Raw genomic sequence first — 15,895 nt, 5'->3', positions numbered from 1 at the left:
TGTATGAGTGAGGGAAAGAGTTGGCGTCTGAGCGAAATAGATACTTGTATTTTGTTATTTCCCACACCAAATAGTCTGCAGTCCTTCCCAAGCAGGTAGGTCAAGGTTTAAAAAAACTTGCACAACTAAGTAAATAGTTTCTGTCTCCAGGTGTTTTTTTGACCCAGTTTGCTCAGCCATCCTGTGAGTTTATATATACAGTTAAGGTTTTGGGAAGGTCTCTGAGGCTATGCACAAACATAGACTGAGAAACCTGAACATGTGCAAATTCATATGGATTTGAAAGAGGCAGTTCTAAGGAAAAAAAACTCCCTGCAACTAGGGAACACATCTAAGGCATGTTAACAGCCACACTTCATCAAAGTAACGAGTTACCTGGCTGCCCAGCCTTTTCTTGCAGACTTTGTCTCAACTGCTGCTGCACTGACTGATTTTGAGAATACACCCAGAGGAGATTCTTATAACTTCTTAATGATTATAAAAAGGATTTTCAGTACCTTCCTCTGAATGGATTCATCAGAATTCTCTTTTGAAGCAGGAGAGAAATAACCCTCACTAGAAACTGAAGATCCACGCTCTCAATCTAAAATCCTTGAGGTGTACTGCAGCCATACCTATGCCTGCTCTAGCTCAGGGATACTAATTAGATCAGACCTTCTGCACAGGCACTCAATTGAATAATCAAGTTATAAAGCAGACAGCCGCAAACAGGAATGAAGGGGGCTGGCTGGTTTTTTTTACTGCTAAAGCAATATTTCTACTGAAGAGGCATTTCAAAGGGAAACCTGAAAATGCAATTGGAGGCTGTTTTCACATTAAGAACTTGATTAGTTATTTGGTGAGGCTGAAATATTTAAAAGTTCTTAGGCAATCAAAGCCAGAGAATATCTGGGCTTTAAAGGTTCTTTCAGTTTGTCACTAGATGTCAGCCTGCACCTTTGGATCCCTTTAACTGTGTGACTAACTGTGTGCACCTCTTTACCACCACCCCACCAGGAACCTGTGAAAAGAGGAGACCCATCACAAAAATCTCTTGAAGAACTCTCTAAATACTATTTTGATTCCTTCATCTGTGTTTATTTTAGTCCATGAGAAGGTGACTGTTACAACCGAATGCATGAATATTTAAAAGAAACAGGAGTGGATTTGAAGCACGTTGTACTGATGACTTAGGAAAACCCTGGATACCCAGTAGGATTTGCTGTTAATGCGTAGTCTCAAAGCCAGAGCTGGAACGACCCTCTGCTCAGGCCATACACCTGATGCTGTGTACACTCAGAGCAACTGCCCCTTCCTTGCAATGCCCAGGCTGATGATGCCCCTGCCCATGCAACACAGAGCCCAGATTTTGTGCACTGATAGCTCAGATTCACAGCACACATGAAGCAAACCGTCTCTCTGCACACGTACAGCTGGCAGTGCTCTTTGGCCATGCTGAACGCACACCGTGCACAGCCCAAACTGCCGGTCTGGCATAAACCAACATCTGGCCAGTTGTGGATGGGTTCTGCCTCTTTTGAACAGTGGATTCATGACCTACACGTGGTGGATGAGTGTCACACACTCTCCAAACTAGCTGGCTGCAACAAGGTCTTTTATCGTCACATACCAACATACTCTTCATGGCAGTGCCTCTGCTGCTTTCTTCTCATCTCTCCTCACCCAGGGCACACTCTCACTCTCTCTCTCTCTTCTCTCTGCTTCTTCTTAACTGCTTTCTTAGCATCTGGGATTTTGTTTTCTTCAGAGGGGGGTTCTGATGAACTTATAGTGCCCTGCCTTGCAGCAGCAACAGCAGAAGCCACCCGCAGCACCGCACTGCTCCCGTGCCTTCCCCCGGCACAGCCAGATGAGTGGCTTAAGAGAGCTGCCCTCTAAGTCCATAGTCCAGTCTCTACACACCCAAGGTACTTTCCTATTTGGCTGATTTGCCAAATATAAGGTTTCTATTTCTTTAGCAATCAGATACCTGGAGCTTCCTCTGAGCATGGTAACTTGCTAGCATCCTGAGATAACTATGCATTGTTCTGAACATAATCTATTTTACTGTGTTGTTTTGCTGGCATAAAATTATGTCTGCATGGACATCCACAAAAGCACATGGGTTTTGTCATGCTGAGCACTTCAGAGGATGTCTTTTATGCAGTTTGCTATCTACTGAAATTCATAGTTACACTTCAGACACCTGGATAGCATTTTTTTGTAATTCATAAGAACACTTAAGCATCAGGATGGGGATTAAAATTCCAGCAAGCCATGCAAGAAACCATGCTGTTCAAAAACAAACATTAAGAAGAGAATCTGACTTAAAGATTCATGCCCTGTTCTTAATTAAGGTACTTTCTCCCGGCCTATAGAGACAAGGTTAGATCCTTCTGTACTCTGGAGTTAAGTGTTCATGGCATCCTTTTCTCATGCATCAGTGTAGGTTTTTTCATCCACCAGCACAGGCATTGGGGTTTTCCCCTAAAACAAGCGAGACTCAAATTCATTTCTTGCAAATGTTTTGATTAACACTAGGCTGCTAGATTTTACAGGTCTAGTAAGCTCTCAGGCTCTTTGCACAGCATACTGAAACTTTAATTGAACCAGGACCTGGGAGCAAGTTAATCATTGCTCTTGAAAAGGTGAGACCTAGAATCCAGACCTGGATCAAATTTCTCTTCTGAATTTATAAGGAAAAAAAATCTTGACACTTCTTGAGGGCTCACATCCCAACCACTATGCTGCAAAGTAGTGTTCAAGCGCTTACTTTTCCTTTGTGATCTTGCAATGGTGAGCAACTCATGCAAAAGAGAATTGTTTCAAGCCAGAGGATTGGAGCACATTCACAGGGTAGCCCAGAGATTCAGTCATTCCCCAGGGATGTGGAAGGGGGGAAGCTGAGTCTCCTAGGCTGTGGGCAAAAGCTCTGTCCACTTATTTACTGTTTCAGAAGGGAAGAGGAAGGACCATCATCTACACATGCATTGAAAGTGGGACAGGAGAAGCATATCTAGAGATAAATGCAAAGGGAGGGATGGAAGGAGTTAATTTTACAGCCTCTACTTTAGTGTGGTCTGGCACAGGTTGTTCTGTGTTGGGATGCAGAGCTGCCTCCCTTGCTTAGGATACACACTGCAGCCAGACCCAGTAGAGAGATCCCCATGAAGTGCTAAGATAAATGTTACAGACTTAAGCAGACGTAGGCGTGCTCAGGAACAGACTTCTAGGTACAAAAATTTTTACTAGAAGAAAAATTTAAGTACCTACAGACTTCAACTGGCAGCCAAGTCAGTATTTAGGAAGTTAGAGAGGCAGTTGTATAGTTCTTAGATGCTCAAGTTCCTCTGTGGGTATATCCGATTTCTTCAGTCTTTGCATCTGTGTAAGTATGTCTATCAGCTGCCAGCTCACTCCTGCTGTTCTTCTGCAGGCATCTTGCAAGTCAGTATCTTCCCAGTCAACAAGCACCCAAGGCTGTAGTAGAAGTCTCCTCCGCCTTGAAAAAAGCAGAACAGCTTCTCCTTGCAAATAGCAGAACCAGCTGCCTCCAGACCAAACCCAAACTTTACAACAGGAGTTACTGACATGTACATTAAATCTAACAGAGTCTGCAAAGCATAATTGCCACTAATGGTACTGCAATATTCTCTGGACAAAACCACCAAGTTTGGTCCACATCAGTATACAGAGGTGACAAACAACACTCTGCATAAATGCTTTTTTAGCAGAGTCAGGCAGATGTTGGAGTTATACTGCAGGGGAAGGGGCTGGAAATGGAGAGGGGTTTTGATTATTGTATTTATATATTCATCTCAAATGCAGTATCGGGGATTAATGAACTTGTGTTTTTACAGCAAAACCAGAACTGTTGTGGTTTTCCACCTTTTAAAAGAAATATTTTGACCTTTCCATTTTAAAATATTTTTTCCTTATAATTAAAATATCTATATTTTAAAAAGTATATAGATAACCTTACCATAAAAATATCCACAGCTTAAATTTTTACTTTTTTTCATGCACTTAGAAGTTCATGTCAGATCAACCTCAAATTATTTCTTAGGTGTTTCTTTGGAACACAGGCTGGGACAGGGATTGTCTCTGCCTTTCTCCAGGGTGCGAGAGCACTGAACTGCAGGCTCTAGGGCTGCTCACACCAGAGGAATTAAATTGGAGTTAATTGAAATACTGGCAAGTATCAGTGCAGACCCTTAACAGAACAAAAACCTTTGTGCTTGGTTTTAGCTGAACCCAGAAGCATCCCAGAGCAAGTAACACGAAGTGGCTATGATTTGTTTCTTTTTCCCTTCCTTTATTTATGGTTGTGTTGATTTCCTGAACGGAAATACGATAGTTTGAAGCACACCAAGAGCAAAGCCTGCAGCCTCAGTGCCTTGGGAGAGATGCCTGCCTTGTCACACATGCATCTGGGGCTGTGGGATTCTCCCCCCACTCCCCACCCCCTGCCACAGCCTGGAGAGACGTTAGGGAACACAACGTCATGGGGCTCACACCCTTCCCTCCAAAACCAGACAAAGCAACACCTCTTCATGAAGCTGCAAGTCCTGTCCTTGGGTTTCTGCTTGGCTGTCTGGGTTGCTCTATACCCCAGCAGCAGGGGAGGGGATGGGGTGGGGGGGGGGGGTGTGGGGGGGGATGAGGGGGTGGTAGCTGGAAAAGCAGATCCTGCACAGATCCATAGGGGAGCATGGTGCTCCTTGTCCCCTCTCTTTCCTAGGTCCCTAAGAGAGGGGAAAGGGGCCAAGCCTGAACAAGGAGCCTTGGCTTGTCCTGGGTGTCCCCTGCATGTTTCCATCGGGGCAGGCATGATGTAGGCTGCCTGATCCCTGTGCCCTCTCTGGAGTCCAGGGAGCAGCAACCACAACCAGGATGGCATCATTTACAATGCCGTGCAGCAGCGAGAAAGCAGCCTAGCTCCCTCCCCCTGCCACAAACACACACACAGGGTGGGAGGGCTGCTGAACCCCTGCTGCTTGCACTTCCACACCGGGGGGACACAGCTGAAGCCTCCCAGCCTCACTCCACCCCACCCAGCCCCTCTCCTCCCTATAGTGCCTAATATGGACTGCATCCTCCCCAGCTGGAATCCCATCACCTTCCCCAGTTCCTGTTCCCCAGAACAGGCACAAGCACTAAAAATAATCTCCTAGAGCTATCCCAAATCCACCACTGCCTCCTCCTACTCCTGTTCTCCAGTTTGGGGGACATTTTCAACAACTTTCATCAAACAGCTTCCAAGAGCAGACACAACTCCAAAAGAGCATCTCTCAAAGAGAAGCCCTGCTTTACCCATCCCTCCTCCCCTTGACCATACCAGACATTCAATATTCCAGGGCCACATCTTGCACAGACCCCAAAGTCCTACCCCCCGTACCCCCCACCCCTGAGCTCCCTGTCTATCTCAGCAGCGCTGCTCCATGGAGCCAGCAGGCAGCAGATCGTAGTGGCTGCTGTACACCACCACCCCAGGGGGGTAGTAGGCCACCTCTGGCTGGACAGATGCAGCAGGGGAAGAAGCAGTGATGGGGCGTACAGGCACCAGATCATGCAGGGCCTGCTCCTCCTGCTCGGGCTTGGTGGTGTCAGTGAAGGGGCGCATGGTGGTGAGGGAAGGTGAGGTCATCCGCCAGAGGAGGCTCTTCAGTGCCTTGCGAAACTCCCTGCGCATGAGGCAGTAGAGGATGGGATTGAGGCAGCTGTTGGAGTGCGCGAGGCACACGCTGATGGGGAAGAGGTACACTTGGGAGAGGAAGTACTCAGTACTGAAGTGCACTACGTTGAGTTTGATGAGGATGCCCCACACTGTGAGCGCTTGGTTAGGCAGCCAGCACAAGAAGAAAGACAGCACCACAATGAACACTGACTTAGTCACTTTGGAGCGGCGCTTGGTGCTGGGGCCACTGCAGGTGCTGCCAACATGCTTGTCACTGATGAAGCGCACCAGGAGCAAGTAGCAGAGGCTGATGATGGCCAGTGGCACCACAAAGCCCAGCAGCACCTTCTGGATGTGGTACAGACCCAGCCAGAACTGGGCATTGTTGCCTCGGCCCTCAGGGAACTTGACAAGGCAGAGCACATCATCAAAGACAGTGGCAGTGGTGGAAAAAATAGCATGGGGCAGGGAAGCCAGGATAGCTGACAGCCAGATGAGTGCACAAAACCACTTTGCAGAGCAGCACCCACCCAGCGGGTCACCTCGCCGCTGATTCTTCAGGGCTGAAGCCACAGAGCGGTATCGAGCCACACTCATGGCAGTGAGGAAGAAAACACTAGCATACATATTCATGGCTGTCACATACGAGACGATCTTACACATTGCCTTGCCGAAGAGCCAGTTGAAGTCTAGCGCATTCTCCACTGCCCAGAAGGGCAAGGTCAGCACAAACTGGAAGTCGGTCACTGCCAGGCTGGTCACAAAGAGGTTGATGGAGGACTTTCTCCAGCCTTGTTTGCTTTTCATCAGGTAGAGCACCAGCAGATTGCCCACCAGCCCCAGGGCACACACCACGGAGTACACCAGCGAGATGACAATCCGCACCACATCAGAACTGTCCCCCTGCATCCCATCGGCTCTCTCCAGGTTGATATTCTTGAAGAACTGCAAGAAGGACGTGTTGCTTCTGTTGCCCATCTGGGCGCCCTCCAGGAAAGCCAGCGGCGCGCCCCAGGACTCCCAGTCCGCTCCTTCCTTCATGCCGGCGGCCGGCGAGCAGGCACCGCGCTCGCAGGGCTCGCCCATCCCATGCTAGGGAGGGCGACGGGTCCGCGGGGGGATTTCTGCAGACCCCGAGCCGGCGGCGGGCGGGCTACCGGAGCGGCGGCGGGACGCGGACGGCGTCTCTCCGGCTCGACGAGCCCGCCCGGCCGGCGCCGGCACCGCGGTTATATCCGCGCCGGGGGCCGGGGCATGCGCGGTGCAGCGGCGGAGCTCTCCCGGGTGCTGAGCGCGGCCGGCCGCGACCCCGCCCCCCCGGGCCCCCCGCCCCCCGTGCCCCCCGCCCCCCTCCTCCCCGGGCGGCTGGGCGCTGTGCGTGCGGGCCCCCCCGGCAGCGCTTCCGTGGGCTGCGGTTGGCCGGTGCCCGAGCCGGGGAGACGCTGCCTCCCACGCAGCCCGCCCAGCGGGTCGGCTCCTAAAGAAAATCCTCCCCCGCCGCCGCTGCCTCCGCGCTGGGGGCATCGCACCCGTGCTCAGCTGCCGGCCGAGCCCGAACCACCCCGCGCTGCCCCGCCTGAGGACCCTCGGCGCCAGCCCTGGACGTGCTCCTCGGTCCCCAGAATGACCGCGTTCAGGACAGGGGCCGGCAGCACCTCTCCCGTCGGAAGATGTGTGGCTGCCCTCGGTTTCCACACGAACGGCGCGGACAAGGGGGCTGTCAAGCCCGGCTGCCGGTAGCACGCAGCGCCTGGGCGAAGGGAGCAGCGGGCAGGACCGAAGCCGCTTCCCCGGGGGACGGAGGGGCGGCCGCGGGGTCCCGGCAGCCGCCCGCCCGCCCGCCCGCAGGGGGCCCCGGCGCGCCGGGAAGCGGCGGCGCCCGGCACCGGCCCGGCCTTGCGCCTCGCCCGAAACTCTTTCCCGGCAGGTCAGTAGCAGAAAACAGAAAACTACCGGTGGAAATAGGAACCGAGGCTTTCCTTCTTCTCCCATTCTGCTTTTAAATAAATCAAAATCAGCGCGCATTTTGAAAACTAAACAGATTCTAAATAGAGCTAAATGAAACACTGTGAATCGACCATTTGGGGGAGGTTAAGGAGAGGTTTAACAAGTAAATTAGCTTTCCACTGTCTTTAAACGGATTTACCTTATTGAGATTCCTGCAAAGACATTGTGTGTGTGTCTCTCTCTCACACACACAGAAACACTGCTGCCAGCAGGCTGCTTGCTGCTTTACTTTATATCTACAGCGACCCTGTAAAGTGTCAGATCATGGCAGTGCTAAAGGGGAGTAACAGTAATTAGGAAGTTTTATACATTGTTTGTATTGCATATGAGGGTACAACTTACTGGCATTAGCAATGCTATGCTCTGGGAAGGCTTAGCCTCCAGATTGCTTGCTACTAAATACAATACTAAAAAAAACCTAAAATAAAATAAAATAAATAATAGTTAAAAAAAACCCCAAACCCAAATACTAAATAAATTGGCGGTAGAGCAAAACAAAAAAAATTGAAATAACGGGCGTTCGAAAGGCTGACTGCAGCAGGCCTTAAAAAACAGATTCCTGACATTTCTTCCCCACTTTATCCAAATTACAGATCTTTTTTTCTAGGCTTCCATACCCCTCTTAATCATGGACTAGGGTTGCATTCAGGTGGCAGTTTCAACAGGAGGGCACTAAGGGCAACAGTTTCTCAAATTCTCTCATTCAAAAGTAAACAATTCCTGCAGTGAAACCTACCAACCCCATCAGCCCCATTAGTGTTGCACAGCCGACTGCAGAACAGTGCAGACGGGAGAGAAAGCCAGGGTCCTTCAACACCAGTAGTGCAACAACACTACAAACAGGCAAGGTGAAAATGCTGAGTTCTAATCAGAGCCACGCCACTGGGGAGGTTCTGCAAACAGTACCAGAGGTGAAGTGCCCCCCAGCCTTCAGCATTCAAAATGAAGATTACTAAAATACTGGAAATAAGTAAGTTCTTGTTCAGCTTTCCCCCTCTATTTAGGCCTCCCACTACCAGCTCAAAGGGAAAAAAATCACCTGTAATTAGGCCATGCAGAGAGGATATGTTCATTTGGTAAATCATTAGCAGGACTGACAGTGCAAAGTGGATTTTTTCCAGATTGAATTCTACCTCATACTGATCACATTGCGACCTTCACACCCATCTTTAAGTATTTCACTGGAAAAATTGCAGAAACTGTGCCTTGCACGAAATAATTTCTTCTACCATTTAACTGTTTCCCTGTTTGGCACATCTTGCTGATATGCTGCAGCAGCTGTACAGTAATAAATATTCAGAGAGGGGAGGGGGAGGGAAATCATGTCTGAAGATATATTACTTTTTTTGTTAGCCACCCAGAGAAAGCAACAGACTGTGAACTGAAATACCTCATGGGAAGACTGGTAGAGGATTTTGAACTCCTGACCACCAGACCAATTCCTTTTCAGCCTTGGGTGGTTTGTCCTTTTCTTTCATCATTCTTCATCTCAGAGAAGATGTTTTAGAGGCAGGTAAGGGAACTTTCTACACCTACATGAATAATAAAAGAAATATTCCAGGAATAATTTATTCATCACACCATCAGAACATTACCATAGCTGGAAAAATGTTACAAAAGTCATCAGCTATTTTCAAAAAGTTTTGCAGAATTCATTAGATACATTACATAAAGGTTATTATTCTGGAAAATACGGTCTTCTATTTGTTCCTTATTTATTCCAACAGTGCTGCCAAAGGCTCATGCTTAATAAGTGACTGTCTGGAGCCTTCTCTTTATCAAAGTGCAATTGGTGTTACTGACTCAATCTTTTGAAAACTGTAATAAACTTGTGGGGCATAGGCTTTCAGGATGTATTCTGGTGATAACAGGGAAATAATGGCTGATCTGTTTACTTTGGAAAACTCAAACGGATCCTGTAGAATTTTGTAAGAGGCTTTTTGGAGTTTATATAGTACTATGCTAAAGTAATTAATGGGGCTAAGGTTGCTAGTTTGCCTTCAGAGAGCACCAATCTGTACAGTAAACTTCAAAAGGCTTGCACCAGTTCAGACCACCAACAGAAACTGCCGATCGATTTCAACTATATTGTATCAGAGGTAAGTGTCCCTGCAGCCATTTCTCAAATAGCCATTAAAAATGTTTCAGATAAATATGTCAGATAAAGACTTGCTGAAAATGATAATTTTCCTACAATTTACCCCAAAGGATCCTCATAATTTTTCACTTCCTTTACAGACCTCATACACAAACGAAAGATTGATTACAGTTACAATAGTGACTGAACCAGTGACTGATGCTGTTCAGAAATGTTTTGGCAAGGGAGATGGGCTTCTATTTTCAGTACGAAAGTAATTTTTGCAGCTTAAAGCAGATCTTTGAAATATTGAATGTATTCCTATTTTAAATACAGAAACATGGGACTATTCCTTGGGGCACTTTCGTAGCACCAAAGAATTTTTTTATCTTCTGCTATTTGACACACTGAAGCAACAGGTAGTAATAGCTCTTGAACAGATTTCATTTAAAAAGTTATTAATGTGTGCTACTGAAATGGGCTTTATACTATTTTCAAATGTTGCATTCTTGCCATAGAATTCTATTTTATAAATAACTGTTGTTATGGCATTTTCTTTGCCATAAAACATACTTTTGGAGCAGAAGGAAAGGGAAATAGGAGAAAAGGGACATTTCATAATTGTTTATTTTCTCAGTTCTAATTTCTGGAACCCATAAGGTCTCCCCTTGGGTTTTTCTGAGCTCAGAGCTACAGTCTCATGCTTTTGACTAAACTCAGACCATAAATGTTAACAGTTACATTTTGAACTGTCCTTTACAGCTCTACTTCCTCTACCCTGAGCGTGAGGGTTTGGTATGACTTGGTGTTTATCCACCATGGGAAGATTTTAATGGCAATTCTTTTCTTAAGGTTGTAGAAGGAAATGCAATCAGGTTTTTCATTACAAAATCTCAGTTAGATAACATAATCAACATATTCAGTTACATAATACAATGGTCACACCATGATAGGTATGTTTCATGAACGACAGACACATTCTCTGGAAGTTATTATTTGAATTCAAATATAAATTTTATTTCAAAAAAATTAATCCTATTCACATCCTTTCCTCATTTGCTTTCTAGGTAGATCACCGAGAGCATATTTTCCTGGCACTAATTTTCCTAAAAAGTTAGTTTCAAAGTGACCTGCTGTTCTAGAAACATGCTTCAAAACTGTTAATATGATAGTAAGACCAAATGAGCTTTAAAATTCACATAGTCCAAGCATGGAATTAAAATTTCCATGAATTAGCTCACCACTTACAAATAACAATTCATGTTGGAACATCCATCAGGAATCTGAAAGTCAGCATCCCAAAAAATTTCATGTGATAGAATCGCTGGCTATTTTAGAGTTTGCTTCACTTACTTGAATCTGCCCCCAGACATACCATAGTGGAATGTCAGCAAATGTGTTTTTGCATGACTAACTTAGGAAATTCCAAAATCTTTAAAGACTGTAATTGAAATGGGTGTTGAGAGATCCAACAGTGTCTCTGATTCAATTACCAATAGTTAGTTGTGTTAAGAGGCTGCATCTCTAAATGAGAAAAATGGAGTAAGTTAAAAAAAAAAAAAAAAAGTAATGTACTCACAAACTTCCATCTAAATCTATCACAGAAAAAAAAAATAAAAATCAACGGATGCACAATATTTACCCAGCAAACTCCACGGTCTTTGGGATTCAGAGTCATTCTCTTCCAACTAATTTCTCTGGTAATATTCAGTACCTTTAACACTGCCCACAACATCACGTGCATGTGATTCATCTTCTCAAGATTTCTAGTCCAAGCAAATCGTGAAGCTGCCTGTATAGTTAATAGATAGTCAGGTCTGGACAGTGTTTTCCCTTGCATGTGACAGAAAAGGATGCATTATATCCTCTTTCCCTGCTTACTGGAGGAGCAGGCAAGCAAGCTTGTATTAGAAGCCTTTTAGATCTTTAAACTTTGGGCAGCAGAATCTCATTCCAAGTAAAGCAAGATTTCCTGACTGCCTTCAGCTGGGCTTCATTTTGAAGCAACTCCTCAGTGTCAAATCACGTAATTTGTGTTGCAGTTCCTCACTGCTCATAACCTCTGGTTTTCTGTCTCTATACAGATTTACACAAGCACATAAATTCCTATACACTCAGTACTTTTAGTGCTGTCTTGGAAGTCTACTTAAATGTAAAAGAATTGAGATATTGATTGTGCGTGGATTGTCAGCCCAGGCTTGACTGGTTTTTTCTGACCTCCTTTCAATAAATGTACAGGCTTTTCTGTGTTGAGCTGCAGTTACTGTACTGCAATACCTTTGTTGCCAAAAGAACACAGCTGGTGTGGTGTTGTATTCTTTTTCTTTTTGTAATTGAGGTCGAGTTATCAAAAAATATGCCCTTACATTCACAAAAGGCTACGAAACCTCAGGTTATGCCTCTTTGGAACAGGAAACCACTAATTAATTGCTTATCATTAGATTTTTACAATTCTTTGTGAATGACTGAATAGTTTAATGTATACAGGTATCTTATTTTAATAGCCCACATATGCTTTTCTAAATCAGAACTGTGCTGGGAAGACACAGTGCCATAAATTCTGTTCACTTAAATAGCTGGCCTCAGTATGTCCTCACAGCGGGAAAAGTGCTTTCTACTTGTGCCATGGCTTCAATTTTATCCGTATGTGACTGTGTCAGCTACAGCCACAGCATCCCTTAAGCAGGAATGCTACTGTCCCCCAGGGTGTTTTCTGACACTACACCCAGTGAATCATTTCTTCTGTGTATGTACACACTGGCACAAAGCCCAGGGAGTTATAGATGTTTTGGATTAGATTCCCACAGTTCTCTTTCTCCATTCTGTATGACTTTTGCATCTACAATTTTTTTGTCATTAAAAAAAAAATAAATAATCAAAACAAAACACTCACATTCCCACAAACCCTCTTGAGTTCCTAAAGCTTTTACTTGTCCATCATTTCCTGATTTTCTTTCTCTCAGGTGGTGCTGTCTGGAAAAGGTATGGCAGGGAAGAAAACAGGCAGAAGTAACAGGCTGAAAGAGTTAGTCCAGGATGAGAAAGTCTCAGGGAAAGACAGACGGAAAAGCATCTCATGCTTGGAGAGTATTATAGGCAAAGGGAATTAACTTTTCCTGCTGAGGAAGAAACCAAGATGGAATGCTATATGAAATACTAGTTGCCTCACATCAGACACAGTGAGCATGTACCCCAGAAGATGACTGGAAATTCAAGCAAATAGTTAAATGCCTCTCACAGAAGGGCTGTTTTTCCGATTGCCCTCAAGAAGTTTGTTAAACCAGTACTTTGTATACATACACCCATCCCTTGAACTTTCACCCCTTCTTTCCAACGCTCCTAGCTGGCTTTACTCATTTTATAGTCCTTTTTGTTTTTATTCCATTCTCTGTAGACACTGCCTTATTTTCCAATTTAATTATTTTAAAATATTCACAGCAAATTGTGTAGCTTGTTCTGTGCAACAGCTGTCAAGTATTTTTAAAACGTTAAGTATTACAGATATGACATCAGTTTCAGGTCACACAGCTTTAAATTAATTTTAGGGATGTACCGGTGAAGAGTTAAGCAGGCTACCATAGCCAATGCCACACAACAGTCCAGTGCCCACTGTGTGACTAGACTGTTCAAAGAATCCTAATGGCAAGCACACCAGGAAACTTGTCGAGATAACCTCATTTGTATGCAGAATATATGCATATGAATTAAAATAAATAACTTGCCACAAACAAATCTCTTGGCAAGTGATGTTGGATATCAAATATTACAGAAAATTATCCTCTTTTGCATGGCTTGTGTCCTTCCATTAGCTAGATGAGAGCACATTATGACTCATAAATCAAATATCACTCCTTTATAAATATGCTCTGTTTTCAGAGTTATCCTGCCTAAAGCCTGGGAGAAGCCACATTTCTATCTGATTTAGAAATCCTTGGAGTTTTAACTCTTTCTTGCATTTTGGTTCTCAGGGATTTGAGGTTCACAGATCTCACAGTTAGGGCGGCCGAGCTGTGACAGCCTTTGGGAAAGTCTGAGCAGAGGAATGAGTGTGGTCACGCAGAGATCGCTGTGAAACTGTCCGAGACACCCACGGCAGAGCCAGTTCCAAGCAGAGGGCTATCGAAGGGGACGAGCGACCGGGCCCGGGTCCCCGGGACAGGCCGGCACGGCAGCAAGTGCCCCGGGCCCCGGCGGGCCGTACCTGGGCCTCGGGGCGGCAGCGGCCTCGGCGGGGGTGCGTGGCACCCGCGTACACGATGAGGTGCCCGGGCCGGCCGGGCGCCGAGGGACCGCGGGGCTCCGGGCGCCTCAGGCGGGGCGAGGCCCCCGCCGTGTGTCAGCGCGGCCAACACCTGCGTGCTTCGAGCGCCGTGGCGACCCGCCGCGGGGGAACCGCTGTCCGGGCGGGCGCGGGGCTGCGAGGCCGCGACGGGCTCCGGGCCCCGGCGGGCTCCTGGCCGCGGCCGCGCGGCGGAGACACGCGGCGTGGGGCCGGGGAGGGGAGGCCGCCTCCAGCGGGACGGCCCTCCCCGCGGGCCGCCGGGGCTCACGCCCCACCTTTGCCGCCGTGGAGGGCGGAAGCCCCCGCTGGCGGCCTCTCCTCCCCTCCCCGCTGGCCCGGCCCGGTTCGCTCCAGCGCGTTAACCCCGGCGGGTCCGAGGCGGGGGCCCCCGGCGGCGGCTCCCTCCCCACCGCGCTCCGCTCCTCCGCCGGCAGAAACCAGACACCGGGACGGCCCCGCGCAGCCCCTCTGGGGAGCGGCGCCTGTGTCCGGGAGGCGCCGGGAGGCCGCTCCGCCGCTGCCCCGCCGCCCGGCCATGCGGCAGCCCGGCTAGGCGTCGGCGGTCGCGGCGCCCCGCTCGGCAGCTCCCCGCCCGCACCATGCCATGTGTCCCGCCGAGCCGGGCGGCACACGTCTCCTTCTGGCTGCTCGTCCTCCACGTCCAAGCGCCCAGCCTGGGCTGGGCCCCGCCGGCCGGCGGCCCCCTCTTCCCCGACGGGAGGCAAGGTCAGTGGCGGGGTGCGGGGAGCTCCCCGGGGCACGGCGTGAGGGGAGGGCGGCCGCCGCGGGTGGTCTCACGGCCGGCCGCGCCGCGGCTCCTCGGCGCTGCTCGGCCCGGTGAAGGCGGCGAGGCGCCGTGTGCCGACCCCGCTGTCCCCGCTCCGGCGTCGGCGCCGTGCCCGCGCCCCGGCGGGGTGCGAGTTGGCAGCGCTGCCCGCGGCCGGCGGCTCCGGGCCGCGGGGCTCGGCTCGGCGGGGGGGGCGGGGGGGCACGGCTCCGGCTGCGCCTTCCAGCTGCTCTTCGGAAGTCATGCAGTTGCGCTGTGTAGGTGAAGGTATTGCTAAATCTTGGGTTTCACTCGCCTTTCTCGTTAAGAGACATCTCTAAATACAGGAATCCTATTGCATTGCTGCACTGGAAAAGTTTACCGCCCTGATTGTTTTTTGTTTGCTTGTTTAAAACAAATTATCACTTCTGTACTGCAGCAGCACAAGCCACAGAAGGATGGGTGTTATCAGGGTATGAAACCCCCTGTGAGTTACTAAAATTCAGTGAGGATGGTAAGCTGAAAGCAGGGCTTCATCTGCAAGGAGTTGTCTCTTGAGGCGCTGCCCCAGGTGGATTAACTTCATTGCCCTGGCTGGTACCGGCTGCACGTCTCCCTGGGGGAGAGTAACTCGGGAATTTTATCCTGTTGCTTGTTTAAGTAAAACCAGAGAAGCCACTCCCAAGAGGGAGAAATTGTGGTTAGCTGGAAGACTCTGCCTGGTGGTAGAAGACCTGAAAACGTGGGAGAAAAATTTCTTTCCTGAAAACCTTCCAGGGGCAACAGTTAACAGCTGTTGGTACTGTCAGTGGAAGAGCTTGAGCACAGAGGAGAAGAATCTTCTGTGTCCCTCAGAGATGGTGGAAGGAAAAAGTGGTTAAACAAGCTGCCTGAAAAGTGAACAATTATCCTGAAGTTAGTTCCTGCTGGATTCATTTAAAGAGAATGCAAACAATCATTGCATTCCTGTGACTCTGCATGGGACAGAACAGAGATGGCTCTGTTAACATGTAGTAGCTGTTTAATTGTCAGGCATTTGGAAATGAATTCAGAATTAATTTAACTTTCTAGGCATGAAAAGCCTAGGTTTTTCCAAGAGTTTGCAAA

The 15,895-nt window shown here is 48.0% G+C and overlaps 2 protein-coding genes across 3 annotated transcripts in view; one reads left to right on the top strand and one right to left on the bottom strand.

The window, feature by feature from the left end:
* Positions 1 to 5,354: 5,354 nt before the first annotated feature.
* RXFP3 (relaxin family peptide receptor 3) lies at positions 5,355 to 6,742 on the bottom strand. Its single transcript, XM_005432909.4, has one exon. The coding sequence runs from the start codon at positions 6,740 to 6,742 to the stop codon at positions 5,405 to 5,407; it is 1,338 nt and encodes a 445-aa protein (XP_005432966.1). The 3' UTR covers positions 5,355 to 5,404.
* Positions 6,743 to 14,390: 7,648 nt separating this feature from the next.
* Positions 14,391 to 15,895, top strand: part of ADAMTS12 (ADAM metallopeptidase with thrombospondin type 1 motif 12) — a 161,993-nt gene continuing 160,488 nt past the window's right edge. Inside the window, exon 1 of one of the 2 annotated variants that reach the window (XM_055698833.1) lies at positions 14,391 to 14,748. In XM_055698833.1, the coding sequence (XP_055554808.1) occupies positions 14,622 to 14,748 (127 nt within the window). In that variant the 5' untranslated portion in view covers positions 14,391 to 14,621. The remainder of the gene's footprint in view (positions 14,749 to 15,895) is intronic. The other variant, XM_055698832.1, reaches the window with a different exon arrangement.

This window comes from Falco cherrug, chromosome Z (genome assembly GCF_023634085.1).
Source record: "Falco cherrug isolate bFalChe1 chromosome Z, bFalChe1.pri, whole genome shotgun sequence".
NCBI classification, from domain to species: Eukaryota; Metazoa; Chordata; class Aves; order Falconiformes; family Falconidae; genus Falco; species Falco cherrug.
The sequence above is the reverse complement of the archived record's forward strand: the minus strand, read 5'-3'. Positions and strand labels throughout refer to the sequence as shown.